The sequence below is a fragment of the Salmo trutta genome, chromosome 10 (assembly GCF_901001165.1).
Source record: "Salmo trutta chromosome 10, fSalTru1.1, whole genome shotgun sequence".
Classification (NCBI taxonomy): domain Eukaryota; kingdom Metazoa; phylum Chordata; class Actinopteri; order Salmoniformes; family Salmonidae; genus Salmo; species Salmo trutta.
In genome coordinates this window covers 38,832,374-38,857,051 of record NC_042966.1, presented here as the reverse complement: position 1 = coordinate 38,857,051, position 24,678 = coordinate 38,832,374, and the positions used below count along the sequence as shown (strand labels likewise).

At 44.1% G+C, this 24,678-nt stretch overlaps 1 protein-coding gene across 1 annotated transcript; it reads left to right on the top strand.

Moving 5' to 3' along the window:
- Positions 1 to 695: 695 nt before the first annotated feature.
- LOC115201701 (Usher syndrome type-1G protein homolog) lies at positions 696 to 19,913 on the top strand. The gene is made up of 6 exons (XM_029765530.1): positions 696 to 1,038; positions 15,548 to 15,773; positions 17,417 to 17,647; positions 17,922 to 18,083; positions 18,669 to 19,429; positions 19,878 to 19,913. Exons 1-5 carry the CDS (start codon positions 800 to 802, stop codon positions 19,425 to 19,427), a joined length of 1,617 nt encoding a protein of 538 aa, XP_029621390.1. The 5' UTR covers positions 696 to 799; the 3' UTR covers positions 19,428 to 19,429; positions 19,878 to 19,913.
- Positions 19,914 to 24,678: the final 4,765 nt, after the last annotated feature.

The window sequence follows — 24,678 nt, the reverse complement described above, 5'->3', positions numbered from 1 at the left end:
GATTCACTCTGAACAGACAAATTATCACAGAGATATATTACATACAGTACATCCATTTAGACAGCATCAAAGTTCCCATCAGAGAACAAGTTCCAGATAGCTACCAAACACGGGTGCAAAAGTGTTATATTCTAACACGCATTTTTAAAAAGACAGTTCTTTGGATTCTTTGTTGTTTGCAATTCAATTATTCAAAGAATGTTGTCAACTCTGTCATGTGTGAGCTTGTCTCCAATGGATACGTAGGGTCTGTGTGGTTTTTGGTGAAATGTTTGTCCAATGTGTGGTTTTGTATACCAAAGGAAAAACGTCAGTGCCTGTTACTGCTTGTTTGAACACAGCCGGCACCATTCACTGACTTCAGAATATGTGTTTATATTAGCTGGATGTAGCAGAAGATAAGAACTCAAATATTCCTAAAAGCATACTCGTCAGGCTACTGTTGAATCGTTTCCGTGTTCTGAGCTAGTAATCTACTGTACAGTGGCATATGTTATTAAAATGCAATAATGAATAATGACATTACTAATTGATTCAGTAAAATTAGCCGGGCCTAATTGAAATTGTTAGGCTACTATTCAGCACTGAATACTGTTAATTAATGGATAAAAATGCATTCACAATTCATTAGCTAACTAAGGTTAAAACTAAAACAAATGACCACAGTGAGATCTCCATGATCTGTACAGGATTAAGGCTGTCAACTTCTCTGAACCCCTCCCTGTTTGACAACCATCTGGTGTGTCCCCCTGGCAACCGCTCTGGCTTCTCTCTGTAGTCCCTGCCTCCTTCCTGAGGGATGCATCAGCCTGTGACCCAACGAACACTGAGCGTCTTCTACAAACTGAGCCAGGCTATCAGAGCCGGAGGCACTATGAACGACAAGTACCACCGGGCCGCTCGGGATGGCTACCTGGACCTACTCAGAGAGGCCACTCGGAAGCAGCTCAACGCGCCCGATGAAGACGGAATGACACCGACGTTATGGGCTGCGTACCACGGCAACCTTGACGCGCTCCGGCTCGTTGTGGGAAGAGGGTAAGTTTCGTTACGTTTCCTAAGCAGCCGATAAAGTCTATAGCTTCTCTTGCGAGGAAGTAACAAGGCAACTAATTTAAATGTAGCTCAGGTGTACCGATTGCAAATTGGCCTACCAGTTGAAGTATCAACAAACAGGTGTGGAGGTACATTGTCGCATGTCAGTGCAGCGTGCGCAGAGGCAAGTTTGCAATTTATGCACAGTATCTTCTCACTTCCTTCCATCTGAAAGGGCAGAGTCAGAGCAATATAGCCTAGACCAGAGACATGCAATTATGTATATGTTTATATACAGTGCATTCAGAAAGTAGTCAGACCCCTTGACCTTTTCCACATTTAGTTACGTTACAGCCTTATCCTAAAATGGATTAAATAGTTTTTTCCCCTCATCAATCTACACCCAATACCCCATAATGACAAAGCAAAAGCAGGTTTTTAGAAATGTTTGCAAATGTATTACAAATAAAAAACAAATATCACATTTACATAAGTATTCAGACCCTTTACTCAGGACTTTGTTGAAGCACCTTTGGCAGCGATTACAGCCTTGAGTCTTCTTGGGTATGACTACAAGCTTGGCACACCTGTATTTGGGGAGTTTCTCCCATTCTTCTCTGCAGATCCTTTCAAGCTAAATCAGGTTCTCTCCAGAGATTGGGCTTAAGTCCGGACTCTGGCTGGACCACTCAAGGACATTCAGAGTCATGTCCAGAAGCCACTCCTGTGTTGTCTTGGCTGTGTGCTTAGGGTTGTTGTCCTGTTGGAAGGTGAACCTTCGCCCAAGTCTGATGTCCTGAGCGCTCTGGAGCAGGTTTTCATCAAGGATCTCTCTCTACTTTGCTCTGTTAATCTTTCCCTCGATCCTGACTAGTCTCCCAGTCCCTGCCGCTGAAAACATCCCCACAGCATGATGTTGCCATCACCATGCTTCACTTAGGGATGGTGGCAGGTTTCCTCCAGATGTGATGCTTGGCATTCAGGCCAAAGAGTTCAATCTTGATTTTATCAGACCAGAGAATCTGGTTTCTCATGGTCTGAGAGTCCTTTTGGCAAACTCCAAGCAGGCAGTCATGTACCTTTTACTGAGGAGTGTCTTCCGCCTGGCCACTCTACCATAAAGGCCTTCTGGAAGGTTCTCCCATCTCCACAGAGGAAGACTTGAGCTCTGTCAGAGTGACCATCGGGTTCCTGGTCACCTTTGGTTGTTCCAAACTTCTTCCATTTAAGAATGATGGAGGCCACTGTGTTCTTGGGAACCTTCAATGCTTCAGACATGTTTTGGTACCCTTCCCCAGATCTGTCCCTCGACACAATCCTGTCTTGGAGCTCTGCGGACAATTCCTTCGACCTCATGGCTTGGTTTTTGCTCTGACATGCACTGTCATCTGTGGGACCTTATATAGTCAGGTGTGTGCCTTTCCAAATCATGTCCAATCAATTGAATTTATCACAGATGGACTCCAATCAATTGTAGAAACATCTCAAGGATGATCAAGCGAAACAGAATGCACCTAAGCTCAATTTCGAGTCTCATAGCAAAGGGTCTGAATTCCAATGTAAATAAGGTAGTTCTCTTTTTTATATTTTTAATACATTTTCAAAAACTTCTAAAAACCTGTTTTCAGTTTGTCATTATGGGGTATAGTGTGTAGATACATTTTAGACATTTTAGTCATTTAGCAGACGCTCTTATCCAGAGCGACTTACAGTAGTGAATACATACCATACATTTTTTTTTTTTTTTCCTGTGCTGGCCCCCCGTGGGAATCGAACCCACAACCCTGGCGTTGCAAACACCATGCTCTACCAACTGAGCTACAGGGAAGGCTGAGGAACATGAGATGAGGAACATGTTTTATTTAATCTATTTTATAGTAAGGCTGTAACGTAACAAAATGTGGAAAAAGTCAAGGCGTCTGAATACTTTCTCGAATGCACTGTATATTTACGTATGGATGGTCCAGGAATCGAACCCGCTATCCTGGCATTGAACTGCAGAAGATCACTAAAACCTTCAGTCAACTGGTTCAGATTACTGTCTAGGAACAACATTTACATTCAAACGGCCACTTTAGTGCCAGCTCAGGATTTATGTCTGCCAGTTCGACCCTCCTCACCCCGTCCAATAGGGCTGTTAATGTGATGGACACCTCTGTGTCTCCACTTTAACAGCCTAATTAAAGGCAAATGTCACTGACAGGAGGATGACCTGCTAAACCAATACTCTCTCAGACACCAATGCACAACCGTGCTGCGTGAATACTTATACACGCATGCAAGCATGTACACGCACACACACACACACACACACACACACACACACACCTCTATGGAAGCAGCGGTGGAAAGGGAAAGGGGGATACCTAGTCAGTTGTACAAGTGAATGCCTTCAACTGAAATGTCTTCCGCATTTAACCCAATCCCTCTGAATCAGAGAGGTGTGGGGGACTGTCTTAATGGCAGTAGTAGTATTAGTATAGGACTGTAGCAGAGCATGAAGACTAGGTTGGTTCATCAATCATTACTAAATTAATCCTTCATATGTGGACCTCCAGTCATTCATTGATGGTAGCTCTGATTCTGAGTTGAATGGATGCATCTCATCCTGTCTCACAGGGCCTCCCTTCCTAGATAATAAATCCAGCTCAATTACATGAGATGCTTGTTTTCATTCAGACCGACTTTTGAAAGGGCCCACTCCTCTACCACATTGTCTGCAGGTTAGCACGGACTCCTGTCCTTGTGAGCTACAGTAGTAGGCAGCTACAGCCAGATGACCGCTATAATCTTTGTTCCCCACACAAACCACTGGGCCACCGAGTGGCGCAGCGGTCTAAGGCACTGCAAATCAAATCAAATCAAATGGTATTAGTCACATGCGCTGAATATAACAGCATTTCACCTTACAGTGAAATGCTTACTTACGAGTCCCTAACCAACAATGCAGTTTAAAAATAATACCAGTAAGAATAAGAAATAAAAGTAACAAGTAATTTAAGAGCAGCAGTAAAATAACAATAGCGAGACTATACACAGGGGGGTACCGTTTCAGAGTCAATGTTTGGGGGCACCAGTTAGTTGAGGTAATATGTACATGTAGGTACAGTGCCTTGCAAAAGTTTTCATCCCCCTTGGCGTTTTTCCTATTTTGTTGCATTACAACCTGTAATTTAAATGGATTTTAATTTGGATTTCATGTAATGAACATACACAAAATAGTCCAAATTGGTGAAGTGAAATGAAAAAAATGACTTATTTAAAAATATATATATATATATGTAAAATGGAAAAGTGGTGCATGCATATGTATTCACCCCCTTTGTTATGAAGCCCCTAAATAAGATCTGGTGCAACCAATTACCTTCAGAAGTCACATAATTAGTTAAATAAAGTCCACCTGTGTGCAATCTAAGTGTCACATGATCTCAGTATATATCCACCTGTTCTGAAAGGCCCCAGAGTCTGCCACACCACTAAGCAAGGGGCGCCACCAAGCAAGCGGCACCATGAAGACCAAGGAGCTCTCCAAACAGGTCAGGGACAAAGTTGTGGAGAAGTACAGATCAGGGTTGGGTTACAAAAAATATCCAGAACTTTGAACATCCCACGGAGCACCATTAAATCCATTATTAAAAAATTTAAAGAATATGGCACCACAACAAACCTGCCAAGAGAGAGCCGCCCACCAAAACTCACGGACCAGGCAAGGAGGGCATTAATCAGAGAGGCAACAAAGAGACCAAAGATAACCCTGCAGGAGCTGCAAAGCTCCACATCGGAGATTGGAGTCTCTGTTCATGGGACCAGTCTAAGTTGTACACTCCACAGAGCTGGGCTTTACGGAAGAGTGTCCAGAAAAAAGCCTTTGTTTAAAGACAAAAATACGTTTGGTGTTTGCCAAAAGGCATGTTCAAGATTCCTCAGACATATGGAAGAAGGTACTCTGTTCAGGTAAGACTAAAATTGAGCTTTTTGGCCATCAAGGAAAACGCTATGTCTGGTGGAAACTGAACACATCTCATCACCCAGAGAACACCTACCCATGGTGGTGGCAGCATCATGCTGTGGGGATGTTTTTCATTAGCAGGGACTGGGAAACTGGTCAGAATTTAAGGAATGATGGATGGCGCTAAATACAGGGAAATTCTTGAGGGAAACCTGTTTCAGTCTTCAGAGATTTGAGACTGGGACGGAGGTTCACCTTCCAGCAGGCCAATGACCCTAAGCATATTGCTAAAGCAACACTCAAGCGGTTTAAGGGGAAACATATAAATGTCTTGGAATGGCTTAGTCAAAGCACAGACCTCAATCCAATTGAGAATCTGTGGTATGACTTAAAGATTGCTGTACACCAGCGGAACCCATCCAACTTGAAGGAGCTGGAGCAGTTTTGCCTTGAAGAATGGGCAAAATTCCCAGGGGTTAGATGTACCAAGCTTATAGATACATACCCCAAGAGACTTTCAACTGTAATTGCTGCAAAAGGTGGCTCTACAAAGTATTGATTTTGGGGGGTGAATAGTTATGCACGCTCAAGTTTTTTGTCTTATTTCTTGTTTGTTTCACAAGAAAAAATATTTTGCATCTTCAAAGTGGTAGGCATGTTGTGTAAATCAAATGATACAAACCCCCCCAAAATCAATTTTAATGCCAGATTGTAAGGCAACAAAATAGGAAAAATGCCAAGGGGTGATCACTTTAGCAAGCCACTGTAGAGTTATTAAAGTGATTATGCATAGATGATAACAACAGAGAGTAGCAGCGGTGTGAAGGGGGGGGGGGGGGGTTGCGCGGCAATGCAGATAGTCTGGGTAGCCATTTGATTATTAGATGTTCAGGAGTCTTATGGCTTGGGGATAGAGCTGATTAGAAGCCTCTTGGACCTAGACTTGGTGCTCCAGTACCGCTTGCCATGCGGCAGCAGAGAGAACAGTCTATGACTAGGGTGGCTGGAGTCTTTGACAATTTTTAGGGCCTTCCTCTGAGACCGCCTGGTGTAGAGGTCCTGGATGGCAGGAAGCTTGGCCCCAGTTATGTACTGGGCCGTACGCACTACCCTCCGTAGTGCCTTGCGGTCGGAGGCTGAGCAGTTGCAGATGCTCTCGATGGTGCAACTGGAGAACCTTTTGAGGATCTGAGAACTCATGCCTAATCTTTTCAGTCTCCTGAGGGGGAATAGGTTTTGTTATGCCCTCTTCACGACTGTCTTGGTGTGCTTGGAGCATGTTAGTTTGTTGGTGTTGTGGACACTTAGGAACTTGATGCTCTCAACCTGCTCCACTGCAGCCCCGTCGATGAGAATGGCGGCGTGCTCGGTCCTCTTTTTCCTTTAGTACAGAATCATCTCCTTTGTCTTGATCACGTTGAGGGAGAGGTTGTTGTCCTGGCACCACACGGCCAGGGCTCTGCCCCCATCCCTATAGGCTGTCTCGTCGTTGTCGGTGATTAGGCCTACCACTGTTGTGTCATTGGTGAACGGGGAGTACAGGAGAGGATTGAGCATGCACCCCTGAGGGGCCCCTGTGTTGAGGATCAGCGTGGCGGTTGTGTTGTTACCTACCTTTACCACCTGGGGGCGGCCCGTCAGGAAGTCCAGGATCCAGTTGCAGAGGGAGGTGTTTAGTCCCAGGGTCCTTAGTTTATTGATGAGCTTTGAGGGCACTATGGTGTTGAACGCTGAGCTGTAGTCAATGAATAGCATTCTCACATAGGTGTTCCTTTTGTCCAGGTGGGAAAGGGTAGTGTGGAGTGCAATAGAGATTTCATCATCTGTGGATCTGTTAGGGTGGTATGCAAATTGGATTGGGTCTAGGGTTTCTGGGATAATTGTGTTGATGTGAGCCATGACCAGCCTCAATGCACTTCATGGCTACAGACGTGAGTACTACGGGTCGGTAGTCATTTAGGCAGGTTACCTTAGTGTTCTTAGGCACAGACACTATGGTTGTCTGCTTAAAACATGTTGGTATTACAGACTCGGACAGGGAGAGGTTGAAAATGTCAGTGAAGACACTTGCCAGTTGGTCAGCGCATGCTCGCAGTACACGTCCTGGTAATCTGTCTGGCCCTGCTGCCTTGTGAATGTTGACCTGTCTAAAGGTCTTACTCACATCGGCTGCGGAGAGCGTGATCCCACAGTCTTCCAGAACAGCTGGTGCTCTCATGCATTTCAGTGTTATTTACCTCCAAGCGAGCATAGAAGTAGTTTAGCTCGTCTGGTAGGCTCGTGTCACTGGGCAGCTTTAGGCTGTGCTTCTCTTCGTATTCTGTAATGGTTTGCAAGCCCTGCCACATCCGATGAGTGTCAGAGCCGGTGTAGTATGATTCGATCTTAGTCCTGTATTGTTGCTTTACCTGTTTGATGGTTCATCGGAGGGCATAGAAAATGTATTATAAGCTTCCGGGTTAGAGTCCTGCTCCTTGAAAGCGGCAGCTCTAGCCTTTTCCTCAGTGCAGATGTTGCCTGTAATCCATGGCTTCTGGTTGGGGTATGTACATACGGTCACTGTGGGGACGACGTCATCGATGCACTTATTGATGAAGCCAAGGACTGATGTGGTGTACTTTTCAATGCCATCGGAGGAATCCCGGAACATATTCCAGTCTGTGCTAGCAAAACAGTCCTGTAGCTTAGCATCTGCTTCATCTGACCACTTTTTCATTGATCGAGTCACTAGTGCTTCCTGCTTTCATTTTTGCTTGTAAGCAGGAATCCGAAGGATAGAATTATGGTTACATTTGCCAAATGGAGAGCGAGGGTAGAGTTTTGTATGCGTCTCTGTGTGTGGAGTAAAGGTGCTCCAGAGTTTTTTTCCCTCTGGTTGCACATTTAACATGCTGATAGAAATTTGGTAAGACAGATTTAAGTTTCCCTGCGTTAATGTCCCCGGCTACTAGGAGCGCAGCCTCTGGGTGAACGTTTTCCTGTTTGCTTATGGCGTAATACAGCTCATTCAGTGCGGTCTTATAGCCAGCATCAGTCTGTGGTGGTATGTAGACAGCTACGAAAAATACAGATGAAAACTCTCTAGGTAGATAGTGTGGTCTTTACCTTATCATGAGATACTCTACCTCAGGCGAGCAAAACCTCGAGACTTCCTTAGATATCGTGCACCAGCTGTTATTTACAAAAATACATAGTCCGCTGCCCCTTGACTTACCAGAGGCCTCTGTTCTGTCCTGCTTATACAGCGTATAACCAGCCAGTATGTTGATAATGTCATTGTTCAGCCACAACTCCGTGAAGCTTAAGATATTACAATTTTGAATGTCCCATTAAACTAACAATCTTCCGCGTAGGTCATCGTTTTTATTTTCCAAAGATTGCACGTTTGCTAGCAGAATGGAAGGAAATGGGGGTTTATTCGATTGCCTACGAATTCTCAGAAAGCAGCCTGTCCTCCGGCCCCTTTTTCTCCACCTTCTCTTCACGCAAATTACGGTCATCTGGGCCTGTTCCCGGGAGAGCAGTATGTCATTCACGTCGTCAGGCTCGTCGGACTCGTTAAAGGAAAAAAAGGATTCTGCCAGTCCGTGGTGAGTAATCACAGTTCTGATGCCCAGAAGTTTTTTTTTTGGTCATAAGAGACGGTAGCAGCAACATTATGTACAAAATAAGTAAAAAAAATAAGTTACAAACAACGCAAAGAAACAAACAAAAAAACACAATTGGTTTGGAATACGTAAAACGTCAGCCTTGTTCTCCGGCGCCATCTTGCCTCTCAGTGCTAGAGGCGTCACTACAGACCCTGGTTCAATTCAAGGCTGTATCACAACCAGCCTTGATTGGAAGTCCCATAGGGCAGCGCACAATTGACCCAGTGTCATTAGGGTTTGGCCGGGGTAGGCCGTCATTGTAAATAAGAATTTATTTTTAACTGACTTGCCTAGTTAAATAAACTTCAAAAAATGTTTTTATAATACATCACCTAGTCAGAAGGTCCTATACGGTCACAATACACCCTCAGCAGTCTAGCAATGGTGCTTTCTGATTTCCAATGGGAAACAAGAGAAACGCGGGATTTAGGAGTAAGGCTATATTATCGTCTGATAAGTCAGCTACTCTTTCAGCTACCGAAGCTCCTTTGTGCATGTGTACATACAGTATAGGTAAAAAGATCTCTCTTTTGTTGAAGTTTTAAGAGCATCTAGAAGCAGGTGTGGATGGAAGGGCTATAACACCCTATTTAGAGAGCCTTTTGACAACCCACTATGGTGGAGACAGCACCCAGGAGAACCGGAGTAGAAGAGAGGAGGGAGAGGAGGGTAGAGAGGGAGGGTGCAGAGAGCGAGAGAGGGCAGAAGAGGAGGGTAGAGAGAGATAGAGGACAAGAGGAGGGTAGGGGGAGATCAGAGGAGGGTAGGGGGGAGAAGAGAGGAGAAGGGTAGGGTCAATACTCCAGGGATATGTCAAGACCTTAGTGACAGGTTTATAAGGCATGATGGTAATTAAGTGTGGAGAGAGCAGTAGATATTGATGCCTGAAAGAAGTGGCAGTGTCAGATGTGTAAAATAGATATTAACAGCGTAGATTTTGGCTGTAGAGGAAAGGTCAGGGTGAGGGATAGGACTAATAGGACAGACAAATCCTCTAACAACACTCACAGGGGCATTGATGCTGCAGCAAAGGCCCAAGCTGGTGGTGGCTAAGATAAAGATGGACAGGCCCAGGCTGGTGGTGGCTGAGCTAAGGATGGACAGGCCCAGGCTGGTGGTGGCTGAGCTAAGGATGGACAGGCCCAGGCTGGTGGTGGCTGAGCTAAGGATGGACAGGCCCAGGCTGGTGGTGGCTGAGCTAAGGATGGACAGGCCCAGGCTGGTGGTGGGTGAGCTAAGGATGGACAGGCCCAGGCTGGTGGTGGCTGAGCTAAGGATGGACAGGCCCAGAGCTGTGGTGGATATTTACATTTACATTTTAGTCATTTAGCAGACGCTCTTATCCAGAGCGACTTACAGTAGTGAATGCATACATTTCATACAATTTCATACATATCATACATTTTTTTTTCTGTGCTGGCCCCCCGTGGGAATCGAACCCACAACCCTGGTGTTGCAAACACCATGCTCTACCAACTGAGCTACAGGGAAGAATATCAGAAGGCCTGGTAGAAGATTAAAGGAGCTTACATACTACTGGAACTTAGCAATGCTGATCTGCTCCTACGTCTTCTCTGCGTTATACAGGCCTCTTTCTATGTCGTATCTAAAAGGTACTGGGAAAAGAATGTGGCTGAACATATAGGTCAGGGTGGTTTCCCAGAACCAGAATATTAGACATAATCTTGGACTAAATGGCACTGAATGGAGATGCTCTGACTGGGGAACATATTTCATACAAGTGTCCTATTATTATTTTCTGTCAGAGATTGAGCAAACATATTTAAAAATCAGAAGCTGTAGCCTATTTTCAAATAAATGATACATGAAAACAAGAAAGTGCTGAGGCTCTGTTTTAATTATGTATCAACTCCAGTTGTTTTGGTCTTTAACTTTAACCCTACATTGTAGGGCAGTAGGGTTGGCTTACTGTTGAGTCAGATCTCTTGGCTGTCCCGTTGATAGTCAGATCTCTTGGCTGTCCTGTTGATACTCAGATCTCTTGGCTGTCCTGTTGATAGTCAGATCTCTTGGCTGTCCCGTTGATAGTCAGATCTCTTGGCTCTCCTGTTGATAGTCAGATCTCTTGGCTGTCCCGTTGATAGTCAGATCTCTTGGCTGTCCTGTTGATAGTCAGATCTCTTGGCTGTCCTGTTGATAGTCAGATCTCTTGGCTGTCCCGTTGATAGTCAGATCTTGTGGCTGTCCTGTTGATAGTCAGATCTCTTGGCTGTCCCGTTGATAGTCAGATCTCTTGGCTGTCCTGTTGATATATGTCGTGGCTGTCCTGTTGATATTCAGATCTCTTGGCTGTCCTGTTGATAGTCAGATCTCTTGGCTGTCCCGTTGATAGTCAGATCTTGTGGCTGGGGGACCAGTACGGAGAAAAAAATGTATGAAATGTATGCATTCACTACTGTAAGTCGCTCTGGATAAGAGCGTCTGCTAAATGACTAAAATGTAAAATGTAAAAATGTAATAGTCAGATCTCTTGGCTGTCCCGTTGATAGTCAGATCTCTTGGCTGTCCCGTTGATAGTCAGATTTCTTGGCTGTCCTGTTGATAGTCAGATCTCTTGGCTGTCCCGTTGATAGTCAGATCTCTTGGCTGTCCTGTTGATAGATGTCGTGGCTGTCCTGTTGATAGTCAGATCTCTTGGCTGTCCTGTTGATAGATCTCGTGGCTGTCCTGTTGACAGTCAGATCTCTTGGCTGTCCTGTTGACAGTCAAATCAAATCAAATCAAAGGTATTTATATAGCCCTTCTTACATCAGCTGATATCTCAAAGTGCTGTACAGGAACCCAGCCCTAAACCCCAAACAGCAAGCAAAGCAGGTGTAGAAGCACGGTGGCTAGGAAAAACTCTCTAGAAAGGCCAAAACCTAGGAAGAAACCATGAGAGGAACCAGGCTATGAGGGGTGGCCAGTCCTCTTCTGGCTGTGCCGAGTGGAGATTATAACAGAACATGGCCAAGATGTTCAAATGTTCATAAATGACCAGCATGGTCAAATAATAATAATCACAGAGTTGTCGAGGGTGCAACAGGTCAGCACCTCAGGAGTAAATGTCAGTTGGCTTTTCATAGCCGATCATTGAGAGTATCTCTACTGCTCCTGCTGTCTCTAGAGAGTTGAAAACAGCAGGTCTGGGACAGGTAGCACGTCCGGTGAACAGGTCAGGGTTCCATAGCCACAGGCAGAACAGTTGAAACTGGAGCAGCAGCACGGCCAGGTGGACTGGGGACAGAAAGGAGTCATCATGCCAGGTAGTCCTGAGGCATGGTCCTAGGGCTCAGGTCCTCCGAGAGAGAGAAAGAGAGAATTAGAGAGAGAATACTTAAATTCACACAGGACAACGGATAAGACAGGAGAAATATTCCAGATATAACAGACTGACCCTAGCCCCCGACACATAAACTACTGCAGCATAAATACTGGAGGCTGAGACAGGAGGGGTCAGGAGACACTGTGGCCCCATCCGATGATACCCCTGGACAGAGCCAAACAGGCAGGATATAACCCCACCCACTTTGCCAAAGCACAGCCCCCACACCACTAGAGGGAAAGCTTCAACCACCAACTTACCATCCTGAGACTAGGCCGAGTATAGCCCACAAAGATCTCCTCCACGGCACAACCCAAGGAGGGGTGCCAACCCAGACAGGAAGACTACATCAGTGACTCAACCCACTCAAGTGACGCACCCCTCCTAGGGACGGCATGGAAGAGCACCAGTAAGCCAGTGACTCAGCCCCTGTAATAGGGTTAGAGGCAGAGAATCCCAGTGGAGAGAGGGGAACCGGCCAGGCAGAGACAGCAAGGGTGGTTCGTTGCTCCAGTGCCTTTCCGTTCACCTTCACACTCCTGGGCCAGACTACACTCAATCATAGGACCTACTGAAGAGATGAGTCTTCAATAAAGACTTAAAGGTTAAGACCGAGTCTGCATCTCTCACATGGGTAGGCAGACCATTCCATAAAAATTGAGCTCTATAAGAGAAAGCCCTGCCTCCAGCTGTTTGCTTAGAAATTCTAGGGACAATTAGGAGGCCTGCGTCTTGTGACCGTAGTGTACGTGTAGGTATGTATAGCAGGACCAAATAGGAACGATAGGTAGGAGCAAGCCCATGTAATGCTTTGTAGGTTAGCAGTAAAACCTTGAAATCAGCACTTGCCTTAACAGGAAGCCAGTGTAGGGAGGCTAGCACTGGAGTAATATGATCACATTTTTTGGTTCTAGTCGAGATTCTAGCAGCCGTATTTAGCGCTAACTGAAGTTTATTTAGTGCTTTAACCGGGTAGCCGGAAAGTAGAGCATTGCAGTAGCCTAACCTAGAAGTGACAAAAGCATGGATTCATTTTTCTGCATAATTTTTGGACAGAAAATTTCAGATTTTTGCAATGTTACATAGATGGAAAAAAGCTGTCCTTGAAACAGTCTTGATATGTTCGTCAAAAGAGAGATCAGGGTCCAGAGTAATGCCGAGGTCCTTCACAATTCTATTTGAGACGACGTTACAACCATCAAGATTAATTGTAAGATTCAACAGAAGATCTCTTTGTTTCTTGGGACCTAGAACAAGCATCTCTGTTTTGTCCGAGTTTAAAAGTATCAGATCTCTTGGCTGTCCTGTTGATAGTCAAATCTCTTGGCTGTCCTGTTGATAGTCAGATCTCTTGGCTGTCCTGTTGATACTCAGATCTCTTGGCTGTCCTGTTGATAGTCAGATCTCTTGGTTGTCCTGTTGATAGTCAGATCTCTTTGATGCACATTGATGGTGATGATGATGATGCACATTGATGACGATGCATATTGATGATGATGATGTACATTGAACCTGTAAATGCATGAATGATCAAATGTGTTAGTATGGACTATTTACATTGTGTGTCCCCCCCCCCACAACCCCTCTTTTACGCTGCTGCTCCTCTCTGTTTATCATCTGTGCATAGTCACTTTAACTATACGTACATGTACATATTACCTCAATTAGCCCGACTAACCGGTGTCCCCGCACATTGACTCTGTACCGGTACCACCTGTATATGGCCTCGCTATTGTTATTTTCACTGTCATTATACTGTTTTTTCTTTTTTATTTCTTTGCTTATCTATTGTTTACCTAATACCTATTTTTTTACTTAAAAATTGTGTTGTTGGTTAAGGGCTTGTAAGTAAGCATTTCACAGTAAGGTGTTGTATTCGGCGCACGTGATAAATACACTTTGATTTGATTGTTGATCAAGGAGGGGTCAGAAAATGTTAGACTCCTTTTAGATCATAATGAATATGATTATATAGACAGGGGGGACCTGATCCTTGATCAGTTTGTACAGACATGCAGGAAGTAGAAATCAGGGTCAAGTGTATGAAGAACAGCCAGCGTTCATCAGGACGCAACATTTTGGAATGTTCAGATAGAAATATGTTATGTAGAACAAACATGCCTCTCTCTGACATGTAGAATAATGAATCACAACTGCTCTATTCGTGGCATTTCTATCTGCAATGTTCGACAACATTTGGCAACTGAACATGGCCCAGGTGTTGACCTTGTGGCTCTCTGGGGTCACAGCTACTCTGGGTGTCTGTGAGAGAAAAGATTCTCAGTCCATATGTTGAATAATACATGTTAACATCGCTGTAATGTTTCACCTGCACCACCTCAATTATTAATCACACCACAGCCACGCTGGGCCGGATGGATGAGGGCAACACAGGAAAGGGGAGGGGCTCTGACACGCAAAGCAGGAAGTGATATATAACTGTCATGTCATGACATCCTTGTGTTGTGTAATGGTTGCGCCTTTTCATCAAAAGATCCCTCACTGTTTGAGAGTATATATTTCACTTTTGTATTTATTTAAGTTGCAGAGTCATGGTCTGTAGTCAGCAGAGTAGAAATGGTAGTCAGCGGTACCGTAGAACTGAAAATGACATGAGGTCACCCAATTGGGTCATCTTACTTCCTGAATTTAGTGTAATGTGAAAGAGGATATAGGCATAACTAAGCAGAGGTGGGTTCATTTTCTCTGTTCTGTAAACCTGTTGATTTACAGGGTCCTTATCAGGTCATTATCAGGTCATTATCATGTCATTTACATGTCATTACCAGGTCATTATCATGTAATTTACATGTCATTACCGGCTCATTAGCAGGCCATTAGCAGATCATTAGCATGTCATTTACATGTCATTACCATGTCATTAGCCGGTCAGTATCATGCAATTTACATGTCATTATCAGGCCATTAGCAGGTCATTAGCATGTCATTTACATGTCATTACCAGGTCATTAGCAGGTCATTCACCGGTCATTTACATGTCATTACCAGCTCATTATCAGGCCATTAGCAGGTCATTATCATGTCATTTACATGTCATTATCTGGTCATTAGCATTGTTGGGTCATTATCAGGTCACTATCCGGTCATTATCAGGTCATTGTGAGGTTATTATTGGGTCAATATCATGACATTATCCGGTTGCTATCAGGTCATTATGATATTATTATTGGGACATTATCATGACATTATCAGGTCATTAGCATTTTCATGGCAATTTCAGGTTGCTATCAGGTCATGATCAGGGCATTATGAGGTCACTATCAGGCCATTATCATGTCATTATTGGGTCAAAGTCAGGTCATTGTCATGTCATTATCGGGTGTCACACACATACAGTAGGTACACACACCATGGCTCAGTTTCCCGGAACCAGATTAAGTCTATTCCTGGATAGAAATCGAGCGTGATTTTTTTAACCAGATGTAGCCTTAATCTGGATCTAGGAAAGTATCTGTCAACAGCTAAAATTGATGGCCTATGCTGAAGCAGGGGTAAAGGGCCTGAGTTTTATTATGTACTGTGTCTTTTTAATCCTTGTGTTCCTTGTCCTCCTTTCCCTCCTCCCAGAGGTGACCCTGACAAGTGTGATATCTGGGGCAACACGCCGCTCCATCTGGCCGCCGCCAACGGCCACCACAGCTGCCTGTCCTTCCTGGTATCGTTTGGTGCCAATGTGTGGTGCCTGGACAACGACTACCACACGCCCCTCGACATGGCCGCCACCAAGAGCCACATGGACTGTGTCCGATACCTGGACTCCATCGCCGCCAAGCAGTCTGTCCTCAACCCCAAGGTGAGGTATCAGGAGCAATGACAAGGAACAGTCATCTGATCAATTTTGACCTGATCAAATGTAGGAAGAGACTTTACTGAGACTACTAAATTACCATTGGCACGCATAGCCTACATATAATTTTTAAATGTATTCTGTCCTTGAGCTGTTCGTGTCTATTAATGTTCTGTATTACGTAATTTTTCATATTTAATGTGGACCCCAGGTAAGGTAGTTGCTGCTTTTGCAACAGCTAATGGGGATCCTAATAAAATACAAATACCAATTTTATACCAGTAGTTTGCAAAAAATATATTTTAACAATATCTTTGTATCCATTTTAACAAAATATTTGTATTTGATTTACATTTCAGTTATTGTTTAAATTTTATTTGTTATACACCCATTCTGCCTGTCACATTCTGTCGAAAGTCCTCAAAGTACACACATCCATGGGTTGCTCCTCTTTTCAGTTCGCTGCAGCCAGCGACTGGAACGAGCTGCAACAAACACTCAAACTGGACAGTTTTATCTCAATCTCATCATTCAAAGACTCAATCATGGTCACTCTTACTGACAGTTGTGGCTGCTTCGCGTGATGTATTGTTTTCTCTACCTATTTGCCCTTTGTGCTGTTGTCTGTGCCCAATAATGTTTGTACCATATTTTGTGCTGCTGCCATGTTGTGTTGCTACAATGCTGTGTGGTTGTCTTAGGTATCTCTTTATGTAGTGTTGTGGTGTCTCTCTTGTCGTGATGTGTGTTTTGTCCTGTATTTTTTAAATTAATTTATTTTTAATCCCAGCCCCCGTGTCACGACTTCCGCCGAAGTCGGTCCCTCTCCTTGTTCGGGCGGCCATTGCCGATACACCTTTAATTTTCCATTTGTTTTGTCTTTGTTTTCTACACACCTGGTTTCATTCCCCAATTACATGTTCATGTATTTAACCCTCTGTTTCCCGCATGTTTTTGTGCGTGATTGTTTCATTATTCATTCGGTACGTTATGGCTGGTTTTCGACGGGTGCTGTTTTCACCCGTGCGTAATTGATTACCGTTTATTGTTAGTCAAGTGTATTGTTACCTTGTGCCTTTATTTTGAGTAAAGTACGTTGCTCACTCATTCTGCTCTCCTGCGCCTGACTTCCTGCACCAGCTACACCCACCTTCTGACACCCCGTCTGGGAAAAGGGAGGCCTTTTGCTTTTTAGTAGGCCGTCATTGTAAATAAGAATTTGTTCTTAACTGACTTGCCTAGTTAAATAAAGGTTAAATAAATATAATACTAATTAGGAACAACTTCCTAATATTGAGTTGCAAACTCAAACCGGTGCGCCTGGCGCCTACTACCATACCCCGTTCAAAAGCACTTATATATTTTGCCTTGCCTATTCAACCTCTGAATGGCACACATACCCAATCCATGTCTCAACTGTCTCCTTCTTTAACCTGTCACCTTCCCCTTCATCTACACTGATTGAAGTGGATTTAACAAGTGACATCGATAAGGGATCATAGCTTTAACCTGGATTCACCTGCTCAGTCTATGTCATGGGAAGATGTTCCTAATGTTTTGGATACACAGTTTAAATTGTATAGCCTGAACTGCAATGGTGCATTTGTGATATTTAAATAGTGAATAAATAGATCTACTTCTTGTACAAGCTGGTGGGCAAGCTGAAAGACAGAGCATTCCGTGCAGCGGAAAGGAGGATAAAGGACTGTGTGAAGATGCAGCAGAAACACCACCAGCGGCTGGAGAGAAAGTTCCTGAAGGAGAGCATAGCGTCGGATAACTCAGACGCCATGAGTTTCTCTAGTTATAACAGCAGCAGCACGCTAAGCCGCAGGCTTCCTCAGTTCAACACTGTCACTTCCAACATGCCATACTCACAGGTCAGAGGTCAAAAGCATTTCTTCCCTGCTACTTCACTGTCAATTTCTCATGAATGCATTTCATATTATTTTGATAGTCAATGGCAGTTTGAGTAAATCATTTGATATTGTTTTACGTTCCCTGATGAATAAGTTTATAAGTAAGCTCAAGAAATTTCAGCTATTGATCATTGTCCTGTTTCATATGTCAAGCTCTGTCTTGCTTTACATTTAGTAAATGACCTGTTTAATGTCCTCTCCTGAGTCCACGTTTCGATCTTTGCAATCTATACAGGCCACTGTACACTCCACAGCCAAGGGGAGGACCAAGATTTACAAGAAGCTAGAGAAGAAGAAACAGGTGGACGGCACCTTTAAGATCTACGAGGATGGGAGGAAGAGTGTTCGCTCGCTGTCTGGCCTTCAGCTTGGCCAGGACGTCATGTTCCTCAAGCAGGTACAACAAGTAGCTACTGTATGTAAAGACACAACATCCAAAACAGTTGGTCCTGACTAATGGAAAGTTAACTTTAGAAAATAAACGCACTCTATTCTTCCAAACCCATTACATTTCCCACAGGCTTAGTGTTGAAACCTGGGTTATTTCCATTACATTTCCCACAGGCTTAGTGCTGTAATCTGGGTTATTTCCCTTACATTTCCCACAGGCTTAGTGCTGAAACCTGGGTTATTTCCATTACATTTCCCACAGGCTTAGTGCTGAAACCTGGGTTATTTCCATTACATTTCCCACAGGCTTAGTGCTGAAACCTGGGTTATTTCCCTTACATTTCCCACAGGCTTAGTGTTGAAACCTGGGTTATTTCCATTACATTTCCCACAGGCTTAGTGCTGAAATCTGGGTTATTTCCATTACATTTCCCACAGGCTTAGTGCTGAAACCTGGGTTATTTCCATTACATTACCCACAGGCTTAGTGCTGTAATCTGGGTTATTTCCATTACATTTCCCACAGGCTTAGTGCTGAAACCTGGGTTATTTCCATTAAAATGGTTTCTCTTCATTGATGTTCCTTCAACAGGGCACTTACGCCAACTCTAAGGACCGCTCGCGCCTCAACATCCGGGACATGTTCCCTCACCACGGCAACAACCACGATCACCATGACAACGACCACTACGATGATGACGAACGTGCCGACACCATCTCCCACATCTCCCGTGCCATCAGCGACCCGGTTCTCCATGAGGCCGCCTATTCCGAGATCAGCACTGACTCGGGCCGTGACTCCCTTTTCACCCGGCCCGGTCTTGGAACCATGGTGTTCCGACGGAACTACGTCTCCGATGGCCTCTTCGGCATTGGAGCCCGGGACGAGGGCTCCGTGGCTGGCTCCGAGCCGGTGGGCCGTGCCCCTAACGTCCGCCTCCGTGGCCGTCTCCCCCGGTGCCAGCCCAGCCTGGATGATGCAATAAAGATAGACAGCATCGTGAGCGCCCTGAGCCTCCAGGAGAGGAACCTGCAAGAGCTGCCCTGGGGGGAGGCTGACGTGGGCCTGGACGAGGAGCTGCCCTGGGAGGAGACTGACGTGGGCCTGGACGAGGAGCTGGAGCCTGAGAGCGGACGCCTGGAGACTTTTCTGGCCTCCCAGAGCCTGGGGGAGTTCATGCCCATCTTCAGGAGGGAGAAGATTGACCTCGAAGCCCTGTTGCTCTGCTCAGACCAGGACCTGACCTCCATACACGTCCCACTGGGACCCAGGAAGAAGCTGCTAAAGGCTTGTAAGAGACGGCTGGACACCCTGGAGGAACCAGAGGGCATCAAGGACACTGAGCTCTGACGGTCAGTATTACTGTAGAAATTACTATATGAAGTCTATAACCGGCAGAGCACGTTACTTTGTTAAACATGGCTCAAACAGCAGAAGGAATCAAGGACACTGAGCAAGGACACTGAGAGGGTCAGTACAACAGACTTCCTTCCTATGTGTTTGTATCTGATAGATAAATAGGGACAGTTTGTATCTGATAGATAAATAGGGCCAGTTTGTATCTGATAGATAAATAGAGCCAGTTTGTATCTGATAGATAATTAGGGCAGGTTTGTATCTGATAGATAAATAGGGCCAGTTTGTATCTGATAGATAAATAGGGCCATCTAGTGGAGTGCTATAGTAAAACACCTGTCATTGAAATACATGTAGACTATTAGTAATATTTATTTCCTCTATATAAAAAGTAAATTTCTAGAACAGAGATCATATTGTATGTATTTTGTTTTTCATCCACAGAGAGATGACATGGTGACTTCTGGCTACTTTACTGTCATTCAAGATGACACACAGAGTCCTGTCTGACTATCAGCTCTAGTCCATGGAGGGCTGTGGTCCTGTCTGACTATCAGCTCTAGTCCATGGAGAGCTGTGGTCCTGTCTGACTATCAGCTCTAGTCCATGGAGAGCTGTGGTCCTGTCTGACTATCAGCTCTAGTCCATGGAGGGCTGTGGTCCTGTCTAACTATCAGCTCTAGTCCATGGAGGGCTGTGGTCCTGTCTGACTATCAGCTCTAGTCCATGGAGGGCTGTGGTCCTGTCTGACTATCAGCTCTAGTCCATGGAGGGCTGTGGTCCTGTCTGACTATCAGCTCTAGTCCATGGAGGGCTGTGGTCCTGTCTGACTATCAGCTCTAGTCCATGGAGGGCTGTGGTCCTGTCTGACTATCAGCTCTAGTCCATGGAGGGCTGTGGTCCTGTCTGACTATCAGCTCTAGTCCATGGAGGGCTGTGGTCCTGTCTGACTATCAGCTCTGGTCCATGGAGTCCTGAGATGGTGTTAGGATTATCCACACAGAGCTGTGGTCCTGCCTGACTAATGCCTCTCCCCAGGGACAGCACTCCCTGGCTGGGGACACAGAGAACATTACACTGGGGTCTGGTAGAGTCCCTAGGGTCCTGGTGCCGTGCATGAGAGGGCGTCTTTAATTACACACCCAGATGGTCTGGCAGGGCCGGGTGTGCCGTGGGATGGTGCCCACTCACTTACTGTCACTGGAACAGAACAAACACACTCACATGTTTCCCATATGGAATACTGTCATTCATTTGCAACAGATTTTGATCATGTTTTTGTCTATAAATTTGTGCAAATGTGTAACGTTATTTATGTATTTATTATTACTGTACAGTTTTGTTACTTTAGTATGTATAATAGTTGTACAGTACTCCAGTTAGCTCAGATGAAAAACTGACCATGTCCTTGACACAGAATATAAAAAGGATTAAACTCTGTTTAGTTTATTTTTAATGTTTATTTAACCTTTATTTAACTAGACAAGTAGGTTAAGAACACATTCTTATTTTACAATGACATGTTGTGTGTCCCACATTGCACCCTATTCTCAACATAGTGCACTACTTTTGACAAGGGCCCATAGGGATCTGGTAAAAAAAAAGTAGTGCACTACGTATGGAATAGGGTACCATTTGGGACGTAGCACATTTCTGTTTTTAAGGACAGTTAGCGTTTTATTGAAGATACTGGAACATGAGGTTCCTTGAGGTTATCAGTCAGTCTGTCTGTGTCTACCTCCCAAATAGCACTCAATCCCCTATGCAGTGCACTACTTTTGCACAGGGCCCATAGGGATCTATATAGGGAACAGGGTACCATTTGGAATGCATTCTGTCTGTGCCAAGGTAAGTGTTATCTCAGGTTGCTCCGGGCATCCAGTTCGGGATATAGTGTTTCACAAGAGTTCTGCCTGTGGACTGGTGGACTGGTGGACTCTTATGCATGACTGTGCATGAACAACCTCTCTCTCAATGTTTTTTTTTACCTTTATTTAACTAGGCAAGTCAGTTAAGAACAAATTCTTTATTTTACAATGATGGCCTAATGTGAGCAAGACAAAGGAGCTGATCGTGGACTATAGAAAAAGGAGGACCAAACGGGCTGAAGTGGAGCGGGTCAAGAGTTTCAATTTCCTTGGTGTCCACATCACCAATAAACTATCATGGTCCAAACACACCAAGACAGTTGTGAAGAGGGCACGACATAACCTTTTTCCCCTTAGGAGACTGAAAAGATTTGACATGGGTCCCCAGATCCTCAGAAAGTTCTAGAGCTGCACCATCGAGAGCATCCTGACTGGTTGCATCACCGCTTGGTATGGACACTGCTCGGTATCTGACCAAAAGGCACTACAGAGGGTAGTGCGTATGGCCCAGTACATCACTGGGGCCAAGCTTCCTGACATCCAGGACCTCTATACCAGGCGGTGTCAGAGGAAGGCCCAACATTCTATCAGGCACATAACAACAACACAATTCCCAGAAAATAGCCTTAATTAAAGGTCCAAGCCTTTCTCCGGCAAGATTCTCACATGCCAAAGGAATAGCCTTAATTAAAGGTCCAAGCCTTTCTCCGGCAAGATTCTCACATGCCAAAGGAATAGATTAGCAAAGAGTTAAATCAACATTTATTGACTAGGAAACAGATCTTGCGCTTTTTTAATAAAAGTAGATTGTTTTCTCATGCAACATATTTCAATTACTTTACTACATCACATTAATCACGCAATGATAATTAGTTTGATGGATACTCTAGGCTTTGTACGACATTATAAATTACGTTAAGATTCCGTCTTAATTCGTTCTACCTTTATGGGGAACGGTTTATTCAATGAATCCAGCATCTCCTCTCATACTGGGAAGAGAAAAATTAAACACATTTTCAGGCCCTAAGTTAAGGGCAGTTTTATTTCAAATGTAGTAGTACCTGGACGGAGATAATCCAATAAGCGTTTTATAGTTACATCGTTAGGGTAAGTTAACCAAAAGTGGACACACTCCAATCAGTTTCTGAGACAATTGCCCAGACTTTGTAGACAGTTTAATAATGCTTAAACCTCATCTTTATCAAATGATCCATGAAAGGGACCAACTCAAAACCTACGTACGTCTACGTATCGGTAGTTTAAAATGTATCTAATTATATTCCCAGCATTACTTTATCAAATCCCTAGTAATCGATTATACATACATAGAATTCATCACATTTTCATATATTCACGGAATCCATATAGAACATTAGAAATTCTTACGTACTCACATCAACCATTCCATTTGCGTTTTCAAGGACTCTCCACAGCTTTGAAGCAGCTCTCCAAACATACTCCCAGCAGAACCCCAAAAAATTACTTTTGTTTCCCGGAGAATGACCGTCCCGTCATGGGATCCTCAACGGTTCTCTAACCTCCCAGAAACCACAGCAAATTTAAGCCTCACAGGAACTATAGAACTTCCACTGCTTTATAAAATATCATCTCTCAATACCACCCCGTGATATTCTATGATGGGCAGTGAAGGAACGGAACCCCAAGACAATGCTGTATCAAAGCATATTATCCACATTTCAATCATCTGATTAAGCATATTTCTATATGTTACTATCCAAACTTCAGATGAAGACTAATTTCCATATTCACACAACTCTCATATCACAGTCACACAATGCTATTCTCAAGCATACCTAATCAATTAGTTGTTTTTCAACAATATTTTAACCTGCAGGAATATTTTCTAATTTCTATCTCATGATTAGTTCCTAGGATAATGCAACTCATACATTTACATCTTTCAATACTTCTAAAATGGGGTACATGTTTAAAACAATTACAGGTTTAAAACAATTACAGGTGCACCTTACTATCTTATACTATATCATAAATGGTCTTAACTAGTTCACACAGATTCCGGATGTTTTAACATTAAATGGCCAAAACTAGTTCACACAGATTCTAGATTTTTAACACTAAATTACCAAACCCAGGGCATACCTGGCTAGCACATTTAAAATAATTGGAATTCACCACTTCTGAAGATCACTTAGAAGGTCTCACAGACACTTTTCAGAATGAGGTCCTTCTTCCAATAGGGTTTCACCAGGTACCGTGCTTCACACAGAACCCACAGTCACCGTGGCCCCTCACCCCTAAAGACCGCACCAATCCCCACTATGATCAATTCAGTGTCAGGATGGCTCTAGGTCGCCCGCAACCGACCAATGATAGGTGTCTGAGTCGACTAGCTCTCAGATCATCCTCCACTGACTGCCCTGCTTACGCCTCCAAGGTGCCCCCCTCACACAGGAATACAAACTCAAAGCCTACGTAACAGAGGCTTTTCTAAAAACTAAACTTTGCGTGTTTCGCTCACCTCTTTCTTTTTTTAAAACTAAGTTCGAGATGTGGTATCCACTCGGCTCGCTGCCTCTCAGATCAAAGGTGAGTCCATCTGCTTTGTTCCTGAAGTATGGTCTCCCTGAGATCCCAAGTTTGAGGGATCCCTCGTGCACAATTTACCCAGGTCGACAGGTGCGGTCACCAAGTGAAGATTCACATCCCATCCTCGTCGCCAAATGTGGTGGTTAATTTCTTTACTACCAAATGAGGAGAGACAAACTTATCACACAAGTCAGAGTCCTACTTAAACTAAATCTTTAATCACTTATTAATAAGGGAGCAGGTCAATACAACACACACATATAAAGTGAATCGATTGAGTGCTCTACGATAATGATGGTTGGTCATGGCTGGTCGACGATTCACGGTCAAATGATTCGTTGAGAGCCCCGAGTCAAAATTACAAAGGTCTTTCAACCTGCACGACGAACAACCAATATATAGAATGGGTCACAAGGTTAAGATTTGTATGAAAGATACCTATAATACACAGCAGACAGTATCTGCTGTGTCAACAGTTTTCATTGTGTAGAGACCAGTGTCTGGCCCTCCGATTCCAAACTGGAGCCATTTCTCCCTGGTACAGTATAGAACAGAAACATTAACTCATGCTCTGGAATGCTCTTTAGCTTTTATCAACCAAAAGACATCGTAAATCTCCTCTGTCAGTGTTATCTCCCAGAAGCCCATCCTCAGTAGAACACACACACAATAGTTAAGAATTCTCTATTCTGTTGCATAAATGTCACATCCTGACCAGTGAAAGAGGTAATTTGCCATAGTAGTATGGTCAGGGCGTGGCAGGGGGGATTTGATTTGTATGTATTTTGGGTTTTCTGTTTCTATGTGGG